The sequence below is a fragment of the Triticum dicoccoides genome, chromosome 5B (assembly GCF_002162155.2).
Source record: "Triticum dicoccoides isolate Atlit2015 ecotype Zavitan chromosome 5B, WEW_v2.0, whole genome shotgun sequence".
Taxonomy (NCBI): Eukaryota; Viridiplantae; Streptophyta; class Magnoliopsida; order Poales; family Poaceae; genus Triticum; species Triticum dicoccoides.
Genome location: NC_041389.1, coordinates 444,314,061 through 444,333,666, shown reverse-complemented (window position 1 = coordinate 444,333,666; position 19,606 = coordinate 444,314,061). Strand labels below are relative to the sequence as shown.

General features: G+C 45.0%; 1 protein-coding gene across 2 annotated transcripts; it reads left to right on the top strand.

The window, feature by feature from the left end:
* Nucleotides 1-8,017: 8,017 nt before the first annotated feature.
* On the top strand, nucleotides 8,018-9,233 carry LOC119310327. 2 transcript variants are annotated; one of them, XM_037586119.1, is made up of 3 exons: nucleotides 8,018-8,117; nucleotides 8,192-8,373; nucleotides 8,996-9,233. In XM_037586119.1, the coding sequence occupies exons 2-3, from the start codon at nucleotides 8,216-8,218 to the stop codon at nucleotides 9,210-9,212; spliced, it is 375 nt and encodes a 124-aa protein (XP_037442016.1). In that variant the 5' UTR covers nucleotides 8,018-8,117; nucleotides 8,192-8,215; the 3' UTR covers nucleotides 9,213-9,233. The 2 variants fall into 2 exon arrangements, with proteins under 2 accessions (XP_037442016.1, XP_037442015.1); XM_037586118.1 differs by having other exon boundaries at nucleotides 8,062-8,373.
* The last annotated feature ends 10,373 nt before the right edge of the window (nucleotides 9,234-19,606 follow it).

Below are 19,606 nucleotides of genomic sequence, written 5' to 3'. Positions count from 1 at the left end.
TAAAACACGTGATAAACACATCTAAGTCTAACATACTTCCTATGCATAGGCATCTTATAGGCAAACAAATTATCAAGGCAAGCAAAAACTAGCATATGCAAGGAGGCGGAAAGAAACAATAGCAATCTCAACATAACGAGAGGTAATTTATTATCATGAAAATTTCTACGACCATATTTTACTCTCTCATAATTACATGTGGGATCATAAGCAAATTCAACAAAATAGCTATCACATAAAATATTTTCAACACGATCCACATGCATGCAAAGTTGACACTCTTCCGAAATAGTGGGATTAACATTAACTAAAGTCATGACCTCTCCAAACCCACTTTTATCAAAAATTTCATAAGATTGAATATTCTCCAAATATGTGGGATCTAGAGTTGACACTCTTTCAAACCCACTTTCAATATTATTGCAAACAATATTATCAATCTCATATCCATCATGGGGATTAAATAAATTTTCAAGATCATAAGAAGAATCACCCCAATCATGATCATTGCAACAAGTAGTAGACATAGCAAAACTAGCATCCCCAAGCTTAGGGTTTTGCATATTGTTAGCACAATTGACATCAAGAGAATTTATAGTAAAATCATTTAAATCATGCTTTTCGTTGAGGGAGCTATCAAGCATGGGTGCAATATCAACAATCTCATTTTTAATATAAGGAACTATAGCAAATTCGTCTTCATAAATATTGGCTTCATGGCCACAAGAATAGCAAGCATCATGTCATCAAGGGATATTTCAATCAAATCATCGGAATCATCATTATCTATAGATTCATGCATATCATTATTTTCTTCCAAAGCAACGGTCATTCTTTCAATAAATTCTTGGACATAGACATTATGAGCAAGGTTTTCATTGCAATATTTAAGTATGACGGAATTTTCAGATTTGTTGAGAGTAAAAACATACTTTTCAATCAAAGAAGCAACTTCATGAGCACCCTTAAAAATGACAAATTCTTCAATTTGTTTGATACCGTAGTAACTATAAACACCCTTTGCATAAGAAGATAAGATTTCATTATCATTGAAATCACATAGGTAGGGAAGGTGTTTTTTAGGGTTCTTAGAGCAACAAGTAAAATCACAGATTTCACAAAGATTTCAAGCATAGCATAGCAAACTATTTATATGATACCGTAAGAGTCTCCCTTTTTTAGATAAACGATGACGCACAAAATGAGCATGCTCATCTAAAGATTTCCCATCAACTAGGCTAGTTGGGGTTTCAGCACGAGCGCATAAGGATCAAAGATGATCCAAGTAGAACACTTTAAGTGGATCCATATCAATAGATTTTTAGCAAGTAAAGATGCAAGCATATAGAAGGCACAAGGAAACACAAACAAAGATACATACAGGAAGAAGGCGAACCAAAAAGAGAGGGCGAATAAAACGGCAAGGGTGAAGTGGGGGAGAGGAAAACGAGAGGCAAATAATGTAATGCGAGAGATAGGGATTTTGACGGGTACTTGGTATGGTTGACTTTTGCGCAAACTCCCCGGCAATGGCGACAGAAATTCTTCTTGCTACCTCTTGAGCACTGCGTTGGATTTCCCCGAAGAGGAGAGGATGATGCAGTAAAGTAGCGTAAGTATTTCCCTTAGTTTTTGAGAACCAAGGTATCAATCCAGTAGGAGATCACGCACGAGTCCCTCGTACCTACACAAAACGATAGCTACTCGCAACCAACGCGATTAGGGGTTGTCAATCCTTTCACGGTCACTTACGAGGGTGAGATCTAATAGAGATGATAAATAATATTTTTGGTATTTTTGATATAGACATGCAAAGTGAAAAGTAAAAGGCAAAGTAAAAACAAAGCAAGTAATAAAATAATGAAGATTGATATGATGAGAATAGACCCGAGGGCCATAGGTTTCACTAGTGGCTTCTCTCAAGAGGATACGTATTCTACGGTGGGTGAACAAATTACTGTTGAGCAATTGACAGAATTGAGCATAATTATGAGTATATCTAGGTATGATCATGTGTATAGGCATCACGTCCGAGACAAGTAGATCGAAACGATTCTGCATCTACTACTATTACTCCACTCATCGACCACTATCCAACATGCATCTAGAGTATTAAGTTAAAAACAGAGTAACGCCTTAAGCAAGATGACATGATGTAGAGGGATAAATTCATGCAATATGATAAAAAAAACCATCTTGTTATCCTCGATGGCAACAATACAATACGTGCCTTGCTGCCCCTGCTGTCAGTGGGAAAGGACAACGCAAGATTGAACCCAAAACTAAACACTTCTCCCATTGCAAGAACTACCAATCTAGTTGGCCAAACCAAATGGATAATTCGAAGAGACTTGCAAAGATAACTCAATCATACATAAAAGAATTCAGAGAAGATTCAAATATTATTCATAGATAAGCTGGATCATAAACCCACAATTCATCGGTCTCAACAAACACACCGCAAAAAGAAGATTACATCGAATAGATCTCCACAAGAGAGGGGGAGAACATTGTATTGAGATCCAAAAAGAGAGAAGAAGTCATCTAGCTACTAGCTATGGACCCGAAGGTCTGAAGTAAACTACTCACACTTCATCGGATAGGCTATGGTGTTGATGTAGAAGCCCTCCGTGGTAGATGCCCCCTCCGGCGGAGCTCCGGAACAGGCCCCAAGATGGGATCTCGCGGGTACAGAAAGTTGCGACGGTGGAATTAGGTTTTTTGGCTCCGTATTTGATCTGTCGGTGGTACGTAGGTATATATAGGAGGAATGAGTACGTCGGTGGAGCAATAGGGGGCCCACGAGGTAGGGGGGCGCACCCTAGGGGGGCGCCCCACCCTCGTGACCGCCTCTTTTGTTTCTTGGAGCATGGTCCAAGTCTCCTGGATCACGTTCGGTGAGAAAATCACGCTCCCGAAGGTTTCATTCCGTTTGGACTCCGTTTGATATTCTGTTTCTTCGAAATACTGAAAGGCAAAAAACAACAATTCTGGGCTGGGCCTCCGGTTAATAGGTTAGTCCCAAAAATAATATAAAAGTGGAAAATAAAGCCCAATATAGTCCAAAACAGTAGATAAAGTAGCATGGAGCAATGAAAAATTATAGATACGTTGGAGACGTATCAGTGCTGCAAACTTGTTTATATATTGCCAGGATCAACATCTGATGTGAAGTAGGGGGCATGGGATGCCCCTGTTATCTTAAACCTTAAACCCTACTATTAGTATGCATGCTTATCAGTGGTTGTTTATCTGTTGTTGTGTAGTTAATTAGGTAGTTTGTTCTCATGCTATGCTTGTTATTGTGCTACAAATGTGGTGGTAAGGTCACCGAGTTTAAAAGAGATGAGCAGAACATCAACGTGTATGCAGCCAAACAAGTGTGATGTGCATCTGGCGAGGGAAGAGTGGGGAAGAGTGGAGAAGAATGGTGGGCGTGCGGCCGGAGGGAGGGAGGCGCCCGGATAGAAAAAGGCGCCCCTTTGCCATCGACAGGCGGGCCAGGGAGGACACGCGCAGACAGCCCGCGTGTCCGCGTGCTGTCCGTTTCACCCCCAAAGCGGTGCAAATTTGGGCCGGGGATGGGTCGAAAGCGGACAAAAAACGGACAAAAGTCCGTTTGCGCCCGCGCGCTAGGCTGTTTGGTTTGTCCGTTTTACCCCAAACGGACGGGGGAGGACAGGATGGGTCGCGCAGTGGAGTTGGGCTTAGGTGCTAGCGCCCCTAGGAGTACACCGGTGGTACAACTGCTACTACCTCCTGTTTGACGTGCTACGTGTAGGAAGGTGACCTGGTCCAGTTGGGATTGTTTAATTGTTTCCAACCGTACGAGGGCGAATTTATTCCATGTGGCCAACCGCTCGTGGTCCGTGACCTCAGGTACTCCCTCCGGTCCTATTTAGGGCATCTTCAATAGATTGTATGTTAGTTTTGTTGGTAAAATGTCCATGTCATCGACCAACAAGCTATCATACAACTACTTCAATAGGTTTTATCTAAACTATCCAATAGATGATGAGAAATTATTGCTCTCTATTTCACCTTGGAGCTTGTGCAAAGGTTGTTGGTTATTCTACATACAACTTTGCTCTCTCTCCACATTTATTACATGCCACATTATCATTATATCCTAGGTGGAAAATTTATCAACACCTATCTTACAGCTGTTGGATATGCCCTTAGTATGCGTATAAGATTTTTCAGTTTTTTCCCAAATGGTCTGCGCGATCCACTTTTTGAGCGATTGTTTCCTATCCTACTCCTGATTTACCGCTTTGCATGCAAGCAGCAATAACTACTCACCTCGTCCCATGCGCCCATGCCTTGCATGCAGAGATGAGACGGTGTACTCACGTGGTGGAGGAAACGAGGAAAAGAAAGGACCGACCAATCAACTGGCGCTACGCCTTGTAATCAATTGCATGCCCGTATTTGTAGGAACCAGCTTTCTCCATACGACACAGGGGCAAATTAGTCCAAAATTTTATAACGGAGGCTCTCCTTGGTATCCGGGCTTGCACTTAGGTGCACAGTAATTGATGTCAGTTTTCTGTTTGCCAAAGAGTGTTTGTAAAGATATCACAGATGTTATTGCTCAATATTGGTGGGGAGATGATGAGGAAAATAAAAAGATGCACTGGTTTTCATGGTGGAAGGTATGTATCCCCAAGTGTGATGGTGGCATGGGCTTTAGGGACCTCCATTCTTTTAATCTGGCACTCCTTGCAAAACAATGTTGGAGAATGATAACTAACCCTGAATCTGTTTGTGCTCGCATATTGAAGGCAAAGTACTTTCCAAATACTGATTTATTACATGCAGGCCCAAAGAATGGTTCCTCATTCACCTGGCAGAGTATTGTTGCTGGATTAACTACTTTTAAAAGAGGGTACATATGGCGTATTAGATCAGGGGAGAACGTGAATATTTGGACTGATCCGTGGATCCCATCCAGTCCGGATAGAAAAATTATCACTCCTCGTGGACATACAGTGATCTCTAAAGTTGTTGAACTAATTGACTCGATCACTAACTATTGGGATGAAGAGTTAATTAGAGACATTTTTTATCCAGTGGATGCAATTAGAATCCTTCAAATACCACTTGACTTTCAAGCATTTGCTGACTTTATTGCATGGAATCTGACAAAGAGCGGTATTATTTCAGTTAGAAGTGCCTATCATGAACAGTGGCTACACAAATATAGGAGTCATTCTAATGGAAATTTGACATCTACTAGTGCCATGCAAGCGGTGATCTGGAAGCAACTGTGGGAGATGCAGGTGCCGAGGAAAATTCAGATTTTTTGTTGGCGCGCTCTCTGTGGTATTGTCCCGCTAAACTCTATACTAGCAAATAGACATATACCTATCAATGACATATGTCCGATTTGCCACAATGCTCCGGAGGATATGAGACATATGTTGTTTCAGTGTGAGATGACAAAAAAGCTATGGTCGGGGTTATGACTCCTCGAGCGCATCAATCAAGCAATACAAGTGGATCGGTCAGGATCAACAATCTTGGAGTTCTTATTTCTAGAACCAGATTCACCTTTGCATATTATGCCAAGTTTGCACTACAAGGAGGTACTGGCCGCCGGATGTTGGTATCTGTGGTGGTTGCAATGGCGACATACACATCATGATTCTTGTCCTCCTCCTTTTCGATGGACTAGTTCAGTCCTGGCGATTGTTGCAAATTTTTTGAAGTCTGCCAGTCAGAACAAGGATATGACCGAGCATAAATGGAAGACCCCGGAACTGAAATTTATCAAATTAAACGTAGATGCTTCCTACCATGCAGAGGAGGGATCCGGGGCGACGGGTGCTGTCCTACGGGACGATAAAGGTCGTTTTATTGCTGCTCAATGTAGATTCATTCCAGTGGCAGGTGATGTATCGACAGTTGAGGCCATGGCAATGCGAGATGGTTTAAACTTGGTAAACAATTTGGGATTTAACAGAATTGAAGCGGAATCTGATTCTTTGAGTGTGGTGAATTATTGCCAGGGGCAAAATCAATGGTGGGATGCAGCAGCTGCAATATTTGCAGAATGCATTGATACATCAACTTCAATAGGGAAGGTCATCTTTTTACATTGTTATCGTGATGCTATCTCGGTAGCTCATGAGCTAGCTAAATTCAATTTTTGTAATAAGAGTGATGATAATCAGGCTGATGAACCTTTAGGTTTTCTTATCAGCCAATTAGTAAACGATGTAACTATTTTGTGATTTAATAAAGCTAGCCATGATGGCATTTTCCCAAAAAAAAAGGACCGAAGGGAGTACATGCATCAGGGAGTGGGGAATTCGGGTCTGGAGTATTCTTCTTCTTCCACAGCCCACCTCTGTCGACCTCCTCGCCATGGATTTGGACATTGACGTGCTTTTCGGAGATGCAACTGCAGGACCGCACAGGTTAGAAGATCTGCCGCCCCATGTTTGGGAACCGGCTCCTTTACCGTGCCCACCAGGAACGGCAGAGTGCCGTGCCTTCTTAGCTCCCAGCGCACATATTGATATGGGCCAAGAAAGGCTGAGGTCCTTGGTGAAAGTCTATCTAACCAGCCCAAACAGACTGATGCATCACGCGCCTGCATATGTCAACTAATTAACTCTTTTCCAAACCCAAAAAAACACTAGTTAACTCTTTTGCAAACCAAAAAAATAAAATATTTCCCCTATAAAAAAACTAATTTACTATTCAAGTCTCAAAAACTAATTACCTATTATTAATATACATGAGCAACATTCTAAAATTAAAATGAACTCATATTTGAAAAATGGTTTTGCTTAATCTGAATCATATTTTACGCAGAGCAATTTTTGTATTTTTTTCTTACCTTTTATTTGTTATTGTTTATCGGTTTTATTGGTACGTTCTTTTGTTTTTGGTGTTTTTTCAACCCTAAACCACACGTCACTACAGTAAATGATCGCACACAATAACAAGCGCATGCCACCGGTCATGCTTAACTACGATTGCATGTTCGTCGGCTTCATGCAACCGCAGCTATATGTTCGCCGGTCTCTCGTAGGTGCTCATAAGAGCAACTCCAACTGGGTGATCCATTTCCTCCGCTTGTGTCCATTTGGGTCAGCGTGGACACAAAACTCAGCCCAACGCGGCGACCCAAATGGACGCGCGTCCATTTTTTGTCCGCCCGCGACCCATTCCGGGTCCTAGTTTGGGCCGCATTTGCGTCAGCACGGACACAGGACTGACGCGCGCGACGCCCGCTGTTCTCCTTCCTCTGGCCCGCTAGTCGGTGGCACAGCGCCACCATTCCTCCCCACTCTCCCAAAAACCTCCCGCCCACTCACGCGCTCGCCATGGACGACGGCGAGCCGACCCTGGACGCCGCCGCCGGCCTTGCCTCCGCCGGCACAGGAGGCAAGGCCTGCGGCGCGCCGTCCAGTTGGCCAAGAGGAAGCAGCGCCGACACGCGCTGGAAGCCAGGATCGACGCCGCGACCGCGCCCACCCTCGCCCGGTCTCTCTAATATTTTTTCGTCTCCCTCGGTTTCTCTAATATTTTTTACTTTGCTAAAAAAATAGGGGGTGAAATGAAATACAAAAATGAGAAAACCCATATTTGTACCATTGCCCGCTCGAAGCAACATATTTATATTTTGTTAAAATATATTTGTATTTTTTCAAGTATATTTATATTTACCTTCGAGCGGGCAACAGTACCATTTCCTACATTTACATATTTTTATTTTGAAAATTTAGCAAATATATTCATGTATTACAAACTATAAATCCAGAAGAAGACAAAACGTTGAGAAACAACATGTAGAGAACAGATGACTTATATACTTAACCAAATTTAAATAGGCCGAAATTTAGCCACATCCAAAAAGTCATGAGAACATGCAGCCATGGACTAATGCTGTTAATTTTTTTTTTGAGAAGACTAATTATTTTTGAGCGGTTTTTGAGAAGACTAATGATGTTAATCAGATGCATCAGGCAATCAGGAGAGCCGCTGGGCTGTTGATATGGGCTTTTAGTAGTTTCCTGGGCTAGATTACTGCTTCGTTGGCGTCGTAAAGAAGGCACGGCAGGGTGCCGTGCCCAGCGGGCACGGTAGAGGAGCCGGATCCCCATGTTTGAATCGCATCTACCTCTTCTAGATCTCTCACACTTTTTGTTCCGCGGATCCGCTGATATGCAGGATGCAGGTCTTGGAGGCACGTCCTATAGCCATGGCCGGGCCGGTGGAGTTGCAGGCTTCTCTTAGCATAGCCGAGGCGGAGGTATGCTGTGTCGGAGACCGCGCACACGTCGGGGAAAGTGTTGGATTTCCGCCGGAAGAAGGAGATTTCAATGTTTGTTCAGAGGCTACGAGCGGCTGGACAAGGAGGTAGTATGTCTGATAATTCTTGATCCAGTTATTAAACATGTTTGTGAAGCAGCAGTTGTGTTTACTAGTTGATTTTTCATGGCTTTTCGTTCTGCCGTTGTTCATACATAATCTCTTCTGTAAATTTTCAAGTTTAAGGCTTACAGTCAGAATAGGAATGTTACTGATGGTGAATGAATAAACATTAGAAGAACCTATGTGTAGATTAATTCTGTTCTTCTGTATGTAGAAAATCATAACTAAGTTATTTTCAAGAAGGATTCTGAAATTAGGCGAACACAATTCTGTGCAGAACTAGTCCTAATTACTGGTAGAAATAGTGGAGTGCTAGTATCCTGCATTGCTTGATTGAAATAACGGTCAAAGTGATTAGTTTTGTTATTCAAAATTGTTACTGAAATTAGGCCTAACTCTTGTGTTAAGTGCAATATTTATTCATAATAACTATGGAGAACGGGTGGCCTTCGTATCTTGTTATGCTCGCTCGTACGGAGAGCTACGTGCTGCATAATTATAGAATCTGAATTTATATCAGCATTCTTAGATTGCTGTTTGTATTCGGTAGGAAAAGTTCTTTATGAATTGCTCTGTGCTTAGATTTGATATTCTGATCTTGTTTTAGGGTGAGGATTGGCAAAGCACCTGCACAGCGCAAGGCAAACCCAAACAGAAAGAGTGCTCTGGAGATTTCACTAAGAGCTTTCGTCACAAAAAGGAATGGCAATGTTGTTAACCCAGAGATTGGGACTTCGTTCAGTTCTGTTGATGAGGCCTATGAGTTTTATAATCTGTATTCTTGTGGCTTGATGCCCCAGAACTGTGTAACAAAAAAAAATTAAATTGCTTATGTGCGCTGATCATCTACTCATTTGTCCATTCTTGTATCCATAACATTTGATCGTTCTTTGTGGTGCCGAAACTTCTTCTTTATTCATTGCCTATTTTTATCTGCAATAGTATTCTTCATTAAAAAATTGACAAATGATATTGCGTCGTTGTTGTGAGGAATCTGAAGAAAAAAAAACTGCTGGCCGGTTCATTAGTAATTTGGGCCTCCAGAATACATTTAGGGCCTGATAGTTCATGGTTGGACTTGGGAGTGTGTTTGCAAGCAGAGCTGGTGGGTGGAATACAATCTATTTTTATTTGCAAGCAGAGCTAAGATTATGCTTGGTTAAACATTGTTTTGCCCCAAAGAGCTAGTAGGAATACCCCTTTTGCGGAGATTGATCTGCTGCCCCGGCCTGGTGGTCGCATGGATGGCGGGAAGCCGGAGGAGATCCAAGCAATGGAGATCCCTGCAGCAGCTCCGGTGGAGGGCAGAAAATGAGGAGAGGAAGAAGACGAGCTGGTTCGATGGTTGGTGTGGTATGGTAATTGGGAGGGCAGGTCTTGGGTGGGATGAGAAAAGAGGACAGTTGACAAAACAACACAATGCATCTTTCAATAATCACGGTGGGTCCAGATTCTTTCAATGGCACTGTTCACACGCCATGAGGCTGGCCATAGTGGGGTAACATAAGGCTGGTCACAATGGGCAAGAACATAAACTAGTAACTTCACACTTTTCTAGACCATGTTACTATCACCATAGTGGGTAGGAACATCTATGTAGTGTCATGCAACGATGTATTTATTAGGTTATAGACTCATTGTTTCTTGGAGTGTGTGATGTTTCGGTAACTTAGCTAGTTACCACAAGCACCTCTCTCTTCACTAAATACGTGCCACATAAGCAAGGTTGTATTGGAGTGTGTGATGTTACTCCTAAGTTCCTCCCCACTTTGACCACTCTAAGTAGTAACATGTACTTGGGACTCGCAAACGTGCTTATGTGGCAGGTAATTAAAGAAGAGAGGAATGATTATAGTAACATAGATAGATACCGTAACATAATAAATGTGATGCTACTATGTGTCATGCATGGCAATAAATGAGACCATCTATGATACTACTATATGATACTATGCACTATAGAGGTAGTAACATAGACTAGTAACATATGCATGTTACTAGTCTAAGTTACTCCCCACTATGACCAGCCTGATAGCAGTGCTGTACTGATACAGTAAAGATAATACTGTCCGTTAGTATTAATGATTTAGTAGCACGCAGATTAGTAACCCCATCTTAATTCATGTTATAATACTAGACGCCAAATTAGAAAAAAAAATGTTATACTACTAGACGCCAAATTAGAAAAAACGTCCAAACAGAACGCTCACATTGGGCACATTTGGGGGTTAACAATGTGGTTATAATAAATGGACATGCAACACGTGTACATCATCGACGTGTGAAACATTTAGTCGAAACACATCAGTGGCTAATGTAATCATTCGCTAATGCAACCAGTTCCGTCTGTTAGCCAGCTAATTGAACATGTCTTTTCATGACGATAGCGCTGGCCATACGTAGGGGCTGTTTGGTTCTAGGCCTTGCATTACCATACTTTGCCAAATATTTTTGTCAAGCTTGTCTAAGGTTAGTTTATCACAATAAGAGCCACAAGTTGGCAAGCCTAAGGAAATCTTGCCATATTTTTTGTGTGTATGCCATGTGGGGCTCTAGTGTGGCTTGCCTAAAGTGTGGCTTGAACCAAACACTCATCTAAGTTGGTCAAATTTGCCTAACCTTAGGTGTGGCAACCTTTGACAAAGTTAGTCACAAACCAAACAACCCCGTAGTGTCCAAGTTACTTTTCACAGAACGTGTGAGAGGACACGATATGTGCCAAGGAACACTGCTCTAGGCATTGGATACTGGCTAGATTCTCAACCTACTGTTGCGCAATACACGGGCAGGAAAGGCTCTACAGGGCGACAGCAAGCGTGAATACAGAAAAGGCTCGCATCCCAATAGGATCTGGACGGACGAGATTGCGACCAAGATAAGTTTTAAAAATGAATGGCAATCAATCGAGTTGAAAGGTTTTCCAAGGACTGGTCAAGTCCAAGTCTTCGTGTCCCTTAAAATAATTAGCGTGCCACAGTCCGTGACTGTGAGAGGACTTTTTTTTGCGGGCAATCCAGAGAGCTTTTATTCAAATAAGAGCATTCCTAGGACAGTCAGCCATGAGGCTGGTCACTAGGAAGCTAGGAGTTACATCCATCCAACAGTCGGTCACATTCAGAGTGCAAGCATGCTTAGCACAGAGATGCGCCGGTAGGTTTGCTGATCTACTAATATGCTGAATATCAAAGGAAATGAAGTGATTACTAAGCTCTCCTATTTCTAGCAGAATCGGAGCCACAATTGAACGGGAACTGTGGCGAGTGTTCCAGAGTGTCACTAACTCCGCGCAGTCAATTTCCATTATCACATGCGAGATGCCTCGAAGAGTGACGAATAAGACCCCGTCTCGCAGAGATAAAGCTTCCATAATCAAGGGGTCTGAAATCCCCATATATGGCTTGCACCAAGAACCTAACAGAGCCGATGAGGATCGGGCGACACCACCTGCGCCGCCTCTCCCCTCAGCAAAGTTCAGTGCACCGTCCGTTGTGATTTTTACCGTAGTATCATCAGGAGGTCTCCAACCATAGCCGGGTAGCGTAGCCGCTGCCTTACGTGGAAGTTGAAGAAGTGCAAGGGCCTCCTTGATCGCTCTAATTGTCGATGTTGGATCCCTTCCCTCTTCGCCATGCTTGATCCGATTTCAAGAGTGCCATATGGACCACATTACGGTGGTGATTTTGGCTCGGTCATCATCAGAAAAACAGGGATCACATGTGATGTCGTGAGCCCATGAGTCAGGATGGAGTCGGGGCAGCCTAATGTCAAACCAAGCACATGCCTCGTCCCAGAATCGTTGCGCATGAGAGCAGTGAATAAGGGCATGCTCCAGATCCTCTCTCATCGCTAAGCAGACTTTGCATCGATTAATTGGTGCAATGTGACGATAGTTGAGAGTAGCTTCATCCGGAAGAATCCCACGAAGAACTCTCCACCAGAAAACCCTCACTTTCGGTATGACATTCAATTTCCACAAGGCCTTCCACAACTGATGATCGTCCACTGAGGTTCCGGTAGCCGTCCCTTCCTCCAGAGCCAAGCGCTCTTTATGAGTCATTAGAGCACGGTACGTTGTCTTCACCGTGTAGTTGCCTGATTTCTCGAATGCCCACGCAAATGAGTCCTCACCTCCCCCTTGCCTGATAGGAATGTTCAAAATGGCATCGACGTCCGGGGCGACGAAAGTGTCCCTAACCACATCTTGCCGCCACGACCACGTGGTCGTATCAATAAGCTCATGCACCATTTGAATGGTGGTACTTGGCGGTTTGAAGATTGGTTTCATCGAGATCGTTCCAGCAATCCTTTGTCATTCCATACTGAGATCGTACTGCCATCTCCCACTCGAGCGATCAGCCCGGCCCCTAGAGCCTCCCTTCCCGCCAAGATTGCCTTCCAAGTGGCCGAGGCCGACTTTGGAGCAGATGCGTGCATAAAATCTCCGTCGAGAAAGTAGCGGCCCTTGAGCACTCTAGCACACAGCGATGTTGGGTTTGTCATTAATCGCCAACCCTGTTTGCTCAGCATGGCAAGATTAAACTGATGTGGTTCGCGGAACCCCATCCCTCCTTTGCACTTAGGTGTGGCCAACTCGTTCCAGGACACCCAATGCATAGATTTTTTATCCAGAGAACTGCTCCAGAAATATTTTGCCATAGGAGAAGTTAAGCTCTTGCAGACTTTCTTTGTTAGAAGGAAAGTACTCATTGGATAGGTCGGGATAGCCTGGACGACCGATTTCAACAGAACCTCGCGGCCGGCACAAGCTAGTAGTTTTTCTGACCATCCTTGAATTTTTCCACGGGCTCTCTCAGTGATGTGTTCAAAAGTGCCGCTTGTGATGCGTCCCACAACAGTTGGGAGGCCGAGATACTTTGCGCTGAAAGCTTCAACTTGGATATTCAGAGTTGACTTCAAAAGTTGCCTCAAAGAATCAGGTGTGTTAGAACTGAAATAGATAGCACTTTTTTCACGGTTTACACACTGACCTGAGGCCTCACCATAGATTGACAGAATGTCATTGAGACGGATAGCACTTGGGTTGCTTGCATTAATGAAGATCAGGCTATCGTCAGCAAAAAGTAGATGAGTTACCCAAGGTGATATGTAGCTCACCCTTAAGCCTCTATCCACAACACCTCCATTGTAATACTTGAGCAATGAGGAAAATCCTTCTGCACAGAGAAGAAATAAAAACGGCGAAACTGGATCTCCTTGCCGGAACCCTCTTGAAGGCGTGAAAAAACGCAGGAGCTCGCCATTAACCCGCACAGAGAACCGGACAGAAGAGACACATTTCAAAATAAGCCTAACAAAAGAAATATTGAAACCAAGCCTGATCAATATTGCTTCAAGGAAATGCCACTCGACACGGTCATATGCCTTCATCATGTCGAGCTTGACCGCACAAGAATAGTTTTTGCCTTTCTTCCTTCTCTTCATTGTGTGCACACTTTCATATGCAACTAGGACGTTATCAGTGATGAGTCGGCCAGGTACAAAAGCGCTTTGCTCCTCGCTAATAACGCTATCCATGATACCTCTCATTCGGTTAGTGATTGCCTTGGCCGCTATTTTATACAAGACCGAACAGAGAGCAATGGGGCGATATTGGGAGATCATTTGGGGGTGTCTAACCTTTGGTATAAGGGTGATGGATGTATCATTCAAGCCAGATGGTAATTCACCTCCATTTAGGAAGTCCATAACTGCCTGGGTCACTGCCTCGCCCAACAGATCCCAATGTCTTTGGTAGAACCCAGCAGTGAAGCCATCCACCCCGGGAGCTTTTGATGGCGCCATTTGAAATAGCGCCGTCCTCACCTCTTCGGGAGTGTAGGGTTTTGTTAACTCCTCAATCATGGCCTCTGTCACTTTGAAAGGAACATGAGATAACAGATTTCCCGCGTCCGAATAGCCCTGTGACTGGTGTAGGTTTTGATAGAAGCTCTGCACTTCAGCCTTATCCTCGTCTTTGTTCACGCACACAGATCCATCAGCCCTCGTGAGTCCCTGTATTTTGTTCATGCGTTTCCGCTGGGAGGCTTGCGCTTGGAAGTATGACGTATTGCGATCCCCCTCTCGGAGCCAGGGGACGCGAGAGCGCTGCCGGAACCACACTTCTTCCTGGTGGAGTGCCTCTTTCAATTTCTGGACTATCCTTCTCTCTTCGTCTGATGGGCCCCTACCCATCGAATGACACCGGATGCGCTCGAGCTTCTTCTGAAGATTGCGGACGGTCCGTGTCAGAGAACCAAACTCCTTAGCTCCCCATGGCACTAAGGTATCCTGGAGTGTACCCAGTGCGTTGCTTATACCACGCAGCCCTGGTGTATGTTGGATGCCTCGCCATGTATCAGCCACTAGACGATCATAATCAGCATGCGTTTGCCAGACGTTCTCATATCGAAATTGTTTCTTGTTTTTTGACCTCTCTAACAAACTATTGTGAAATTCTGTCACAACAAAACAATGATCGGACTCGACAGACGGGAGATGCCTGACCCTTGTATGTTGGAATAATTGTCTGAACTCTTCGTGTGCAAAGGCTCGATCCAGCCTTGCCTTAACATTTGCCTCTCCGGACTGGTGGTTGTCCCAAGTATAAGCTGTGCCGGACCAACCCAAATCCTGGAAGGAAACCTCATCGACGACTTCCCTGAATGCTCGCATATTACTCTCGGACCGAGCAGTTCTGCTAAAATGCTCACACGCAAACAGGGTCTCGTTAAAATCACCAACACACATCCATGTTGAGTGTGGTAACTGGTGCAGATTGCGCAAAAAACGCCAACTGTGGTGGCGATCTTCCGCCCGCGGTGCTCCGTAAAAACCTGTGAAGCGCCACACCAAATTGTTTTGATCGTTGCTCCTAACAACAACATCAATATGTTTTTGACTGTAGTTTTTCAGATCCACAATGACATCCCGAGACCAAAATAGACCAATACCGCCACTAAGGCCAGCACTGTCCACAGCAAAGCATCCTCCGAAACCTAGGGAGTGCTTTAAAACCTCTACTCGTTTCGCTTTGATCTTTGTTTCCATTACAAAGAGTAGAGTGGGTCCTTCTTGCTTCACAATGCTGCGAAGCTCTCGAACTGCCTCGGGGTTCCCAAGCCCCCGGCAGTTCCAGCTCAAAGCACTCATTGGGACGGGCAGGACCGCGCCGCGGTCTCTGCCGAGTTTTCTGGGGTTGGTTTCTTCTTCTTCAGCGCACGATCAAAGTCGCTGCCCTCTCCATTAGTGCTAGCCGATACTAAGGCCTCCTTTTGGGCGGCTGTCTCACCATTCGAAGCACCTGCGCCTCCATCAGTGAGCAACAGAGTTTTTGCCACCGGTCTATATATCTGAGTAGGAGCGTCTTTCCTCTTCGGTGGTTGTTTGTTTTTCCTGGGGGATACCACCTCTTCGCCTTGATCCTTGTTGGTGCTAGAGTTTCTAGTGGTCGGCTTGCTATTTGCACCATGCTTGGGATCACGCGATGAGTTCTCACTAGTCGCCTGTCTCCTGAACTCGTCCGGAGCGCGAATCTTAGGACCAAACGGGAGTTCCCCTTGCTCATCGCGGGATCCCGGTGTTTGACTGTTGGGGAACGTTGCAGAAAATTAAAATTTTTCCTACGGTTTCACCAAGATCCATCTATGAGTTCATCTAAGCAACGAGTCAAGGGAGAGAGTTTGCATCTACATACCACTTGTAGATCACGAGCGGAAGCTTGTCAAGGGGATGGTGATGATGGAGTCGTACTCGAACGTGATTTGGATCACCGATGTCCAAGTGCTGAACGGACAGCACCTCCGCGTTCAACACACATACGGGACGGGAGACGTCTCCTCCGTCTTGATCCAGCAAGGAGGAAGGAGAGGTTGAGGAAGGCAACTCCAACGGCAGCACGACGGCGTGATGTAGTTGGTGCAGCAGTACTCCGACAGGGCTTCGCCAAGCACGTACGGAGGAGGAGAGGTGTTGGGGAGGGGAGGGGCTGCGCCTTGAGTTGTGGTGTCTTGCAGCCCTCCCCTCACCCCTCTATATATAGGGGAAGGGGCAAGGGGGGCCGGCCCTCTAGGGAAAACCCTAGGGGGGCGGCGGCCAAGGGGTGGGGGGCTTGCCCCCCAAGCAAGGGGGGTGCGCCCCCTTTAGGGTTTCCCCCCCAACCCTAGGCGCATGGGCCCAAGGGGGGGCGCGCCAAGCCCACTAGGGGCTGGCTGCTATCCCTACGCAGCCCAAGTGGCCCCCCGGGAGGGGTGGTCCCTCCCGGTGGACCCCCAGAACCTTTCCGGTGGTCCCGGTACAATACCGGTATGACCCCAAAACTTTCCGGTGCCCGTTTAACAACTTCCCATATATAAAACTTTACCTCCGGACCATTCCGGAACTCCTCGTGACGTCCAGGATCTCATCCGAGACTCCGAACAACATTCGGTAATCACATACTTGTCTTCCTTATAACCCTAGCGTCACCGAACCTTAAGTGTGTAGACCCTACGGGTTCGGGAGACATGCAGACATGACCGAGACTCTCCGGTCAATAACCAACAGCGGGATCTGGATACCCATGTTGGCTCCCACATGCTCCTTGATGAAGTCATCGGATGAACCACGATGTCGAGGATTCGATCAAACCCTGTATACAATTCCCTTTGTCAATCGGTACGTTACTTGCCCGAGACTCGATCGTCGGTATCCCAATACCTTGTTCAGTCTCGTTACCGGCAAGTCACTTTACTCGTACCGTAATGCATGATCCCGTGGCCAACACCTTGGTCACCTTGAGCTCATTATGATGATGCATTACCGAGTGGGCCCAGAGATACCTCTCTGTCATACGGAGTGACAAATCCCAGTCTCGATCCGTGTCAACCCAATAGACACTTTCGGAGATACCTGTAGTGCACCTTTATAGTCACCCAGTTACGTTGTGACGTTTGATACACCCAAAGCATTCCTACGGTATCCAGGAGTTACACGATCTCATGGTCGAAGGAAGAGATACTTGACATTGGAAAAGCTCTAGCAAACGAACTAACCGACCTTTGTGCTATGCTTAGGATTGGGTCTTGTCCATCACATCATTCTCCTAATGATGTGATCCCGTTATCAACGACATCCAATGTCCATAGCCAGGAAACCATGACTATCTATTGATCACAACGAGCTAGTCAACTAGAGGCTTACTAGGGACATATTGTGGTCTATGTATTCACACGTGTATTACGATTTCCGGATAATACAGTTATAGCATGAATAAAAGACTATTATCATGAACAAAGAAATATAATAATAACACTTTTATTATTGCCTCTAGGGCATATTTCCAACAGTCTCCCACTTGCACTAGAGTCACTAATCTAGTTACATTGTGATGAATCGAACACCCATAGAGTTCTGGTGTTGATCATGTTTTGCTCGCGAGAGAGGTTTAGTCAACGGATCTGCGACATTCAGATCCGTATGTACTTTGCAAATTTCTGTGTCTCCATCTTGAACATTTTCACGGATGGAGTTGAAACGACGCTTGATGTGCCTGGTCTTCTTGTGAAACCTGGGCTCCTTGGCAAGGGCAATAGCTCCAGTGTTGTCACAGAAGAGTTTGATTGGCCCCGACGCATTGGGTATGACTCCTAGGTCGGTGATGAACTCCTTCACCCAAATAGCTTCATGCGCTGCCTCCGAGGCTGCCATGTACTCCGCTTCACATGTAGATCCCGCCACGACGCTCTGCTTGCAGCTGCACCAGCTTACTGCTCCACCATTCAACATATACACGTATCCAGTTTGTGACTTAGAGTCATCCAGATCTGTGTCGAAACTAGCGTCGACGTAACCCTTTACGACGAGCTCTTCGTCACCTCCATAAACGAGAAACATGTCCTTTGTCCTTTTCAGGTACTTCAGGATATTCTTGACCGCTGTCCAGTGTTCCTTGCCGGGATTACTCTGGTATCTTGCTACCAAACTTACGGCAAGGTTTACATCAGGTCTGGTACACAGCATGGCATACATAATAGATCCTATGGCTGAAGCATAGGGGATGACACTCATCTCTTCCTTATCTTTTGCCGTGGTCGGTGACTGAGCTGAGCTCAATCTCACACCTTGTAACATAGGCAAGAACCCTTTCTTGGACTCATTCATTTTGAACTTTTTCAAAATCTTATCAAGGTATGTGCTTTGTGAAAGACCTATGAGGCGTCTCGATCTATCTCTATAGATCTTGATGCCTAATATATAAGCAGCTTCTCCAAGGTCCTTCATTGAAAAACATTTGTTCAAGTAGGCCTTAATGCTGTCCAGAAATTCTATATTATTTCCCATCAAGAGTATGTCATCTACATATAATATGAGAAATGCTACAGAGCTCCCACCCACTTTCTTGTAAACGCAGGCTTCTCCATAAGTCTGCATAAACCCAAACGCTTTGATCATCTCATCAAAGCGAATATTCCAACTCCGAGATGCTTGCACCAGCCCATAAATGGATCGCTGGAGCTTGCATACTTTGTTAGTGTTCTTAGGATCGACAAAACCTTCCGGCTGCATCATATACAGCTCTTCCTTAAGATGCCCGTTAAGGAATGCCGTTTTGACGTCCATCTGCCATATCTCATAATCATAGTATGCGGCAATTGCTAACATGATTCGGACGGACTTAAGCTTCGCTACGGGAGAGAATGTCTCGTCGTAGTCAATCCCTTGAACTTGTCGATAACCCTTAGCGACAAGTCGAGCTTTATAGATGGTGACATTACCATCCGCGTCCGTCTTCTTCTTAAAGATCCATTTGTTTTCTATCGCTCGCCGATCATCGGGCAAGTCAGTCAAAGTCCATACTTTGTTTTCATACATGGATTCTATCTCGGATTTCATGGCTTCTAGCCATTTGTTGGAATCTGGGCCCGCCATCGCTTCTTCATAGTTCGAAGGTTCACCGTTGTCTAACAACATGATTTCCAGGACAGGGTTGCCGTACCACTCTGGTGCGGAACGTGTCCTTGTGGACCTACGAAGTTCAGTAGCAACTTGATCCGAAGTACCTTGATCATCATCATTGGTTTCCTCTTCAGTTGGTGTGGGCATCACAGGAACATTTTCCTGAGCTGCACCACTTTCCCGTTCGAGGTAGTACTTCATCGAGTTCTACTTTCCTCCCACTTACTTCTTTCGAGAGAAACTCTTTTTCCAGAAAGCATCCGTTTTTGGCAACAAAGATTTTGCC

Bases quoted from the DNA above. Each gene is read 5' to 3' on its own strand.
- LOC119310327 (XM_037586118.1), top strand. From the start codon at position 8,186: ATGCAGGTCTTGGAGGCACGTCCTATAGCCATGGCCGGGCCGGTGGAG. The intron at 8,374-8,995 runs GTAGTATGTCTG...ATCTTGTTTTAG, and splicing joins ACGAGCGGCTGGACAAGGAG to GGTGAGGATTGGCAAAGCAC.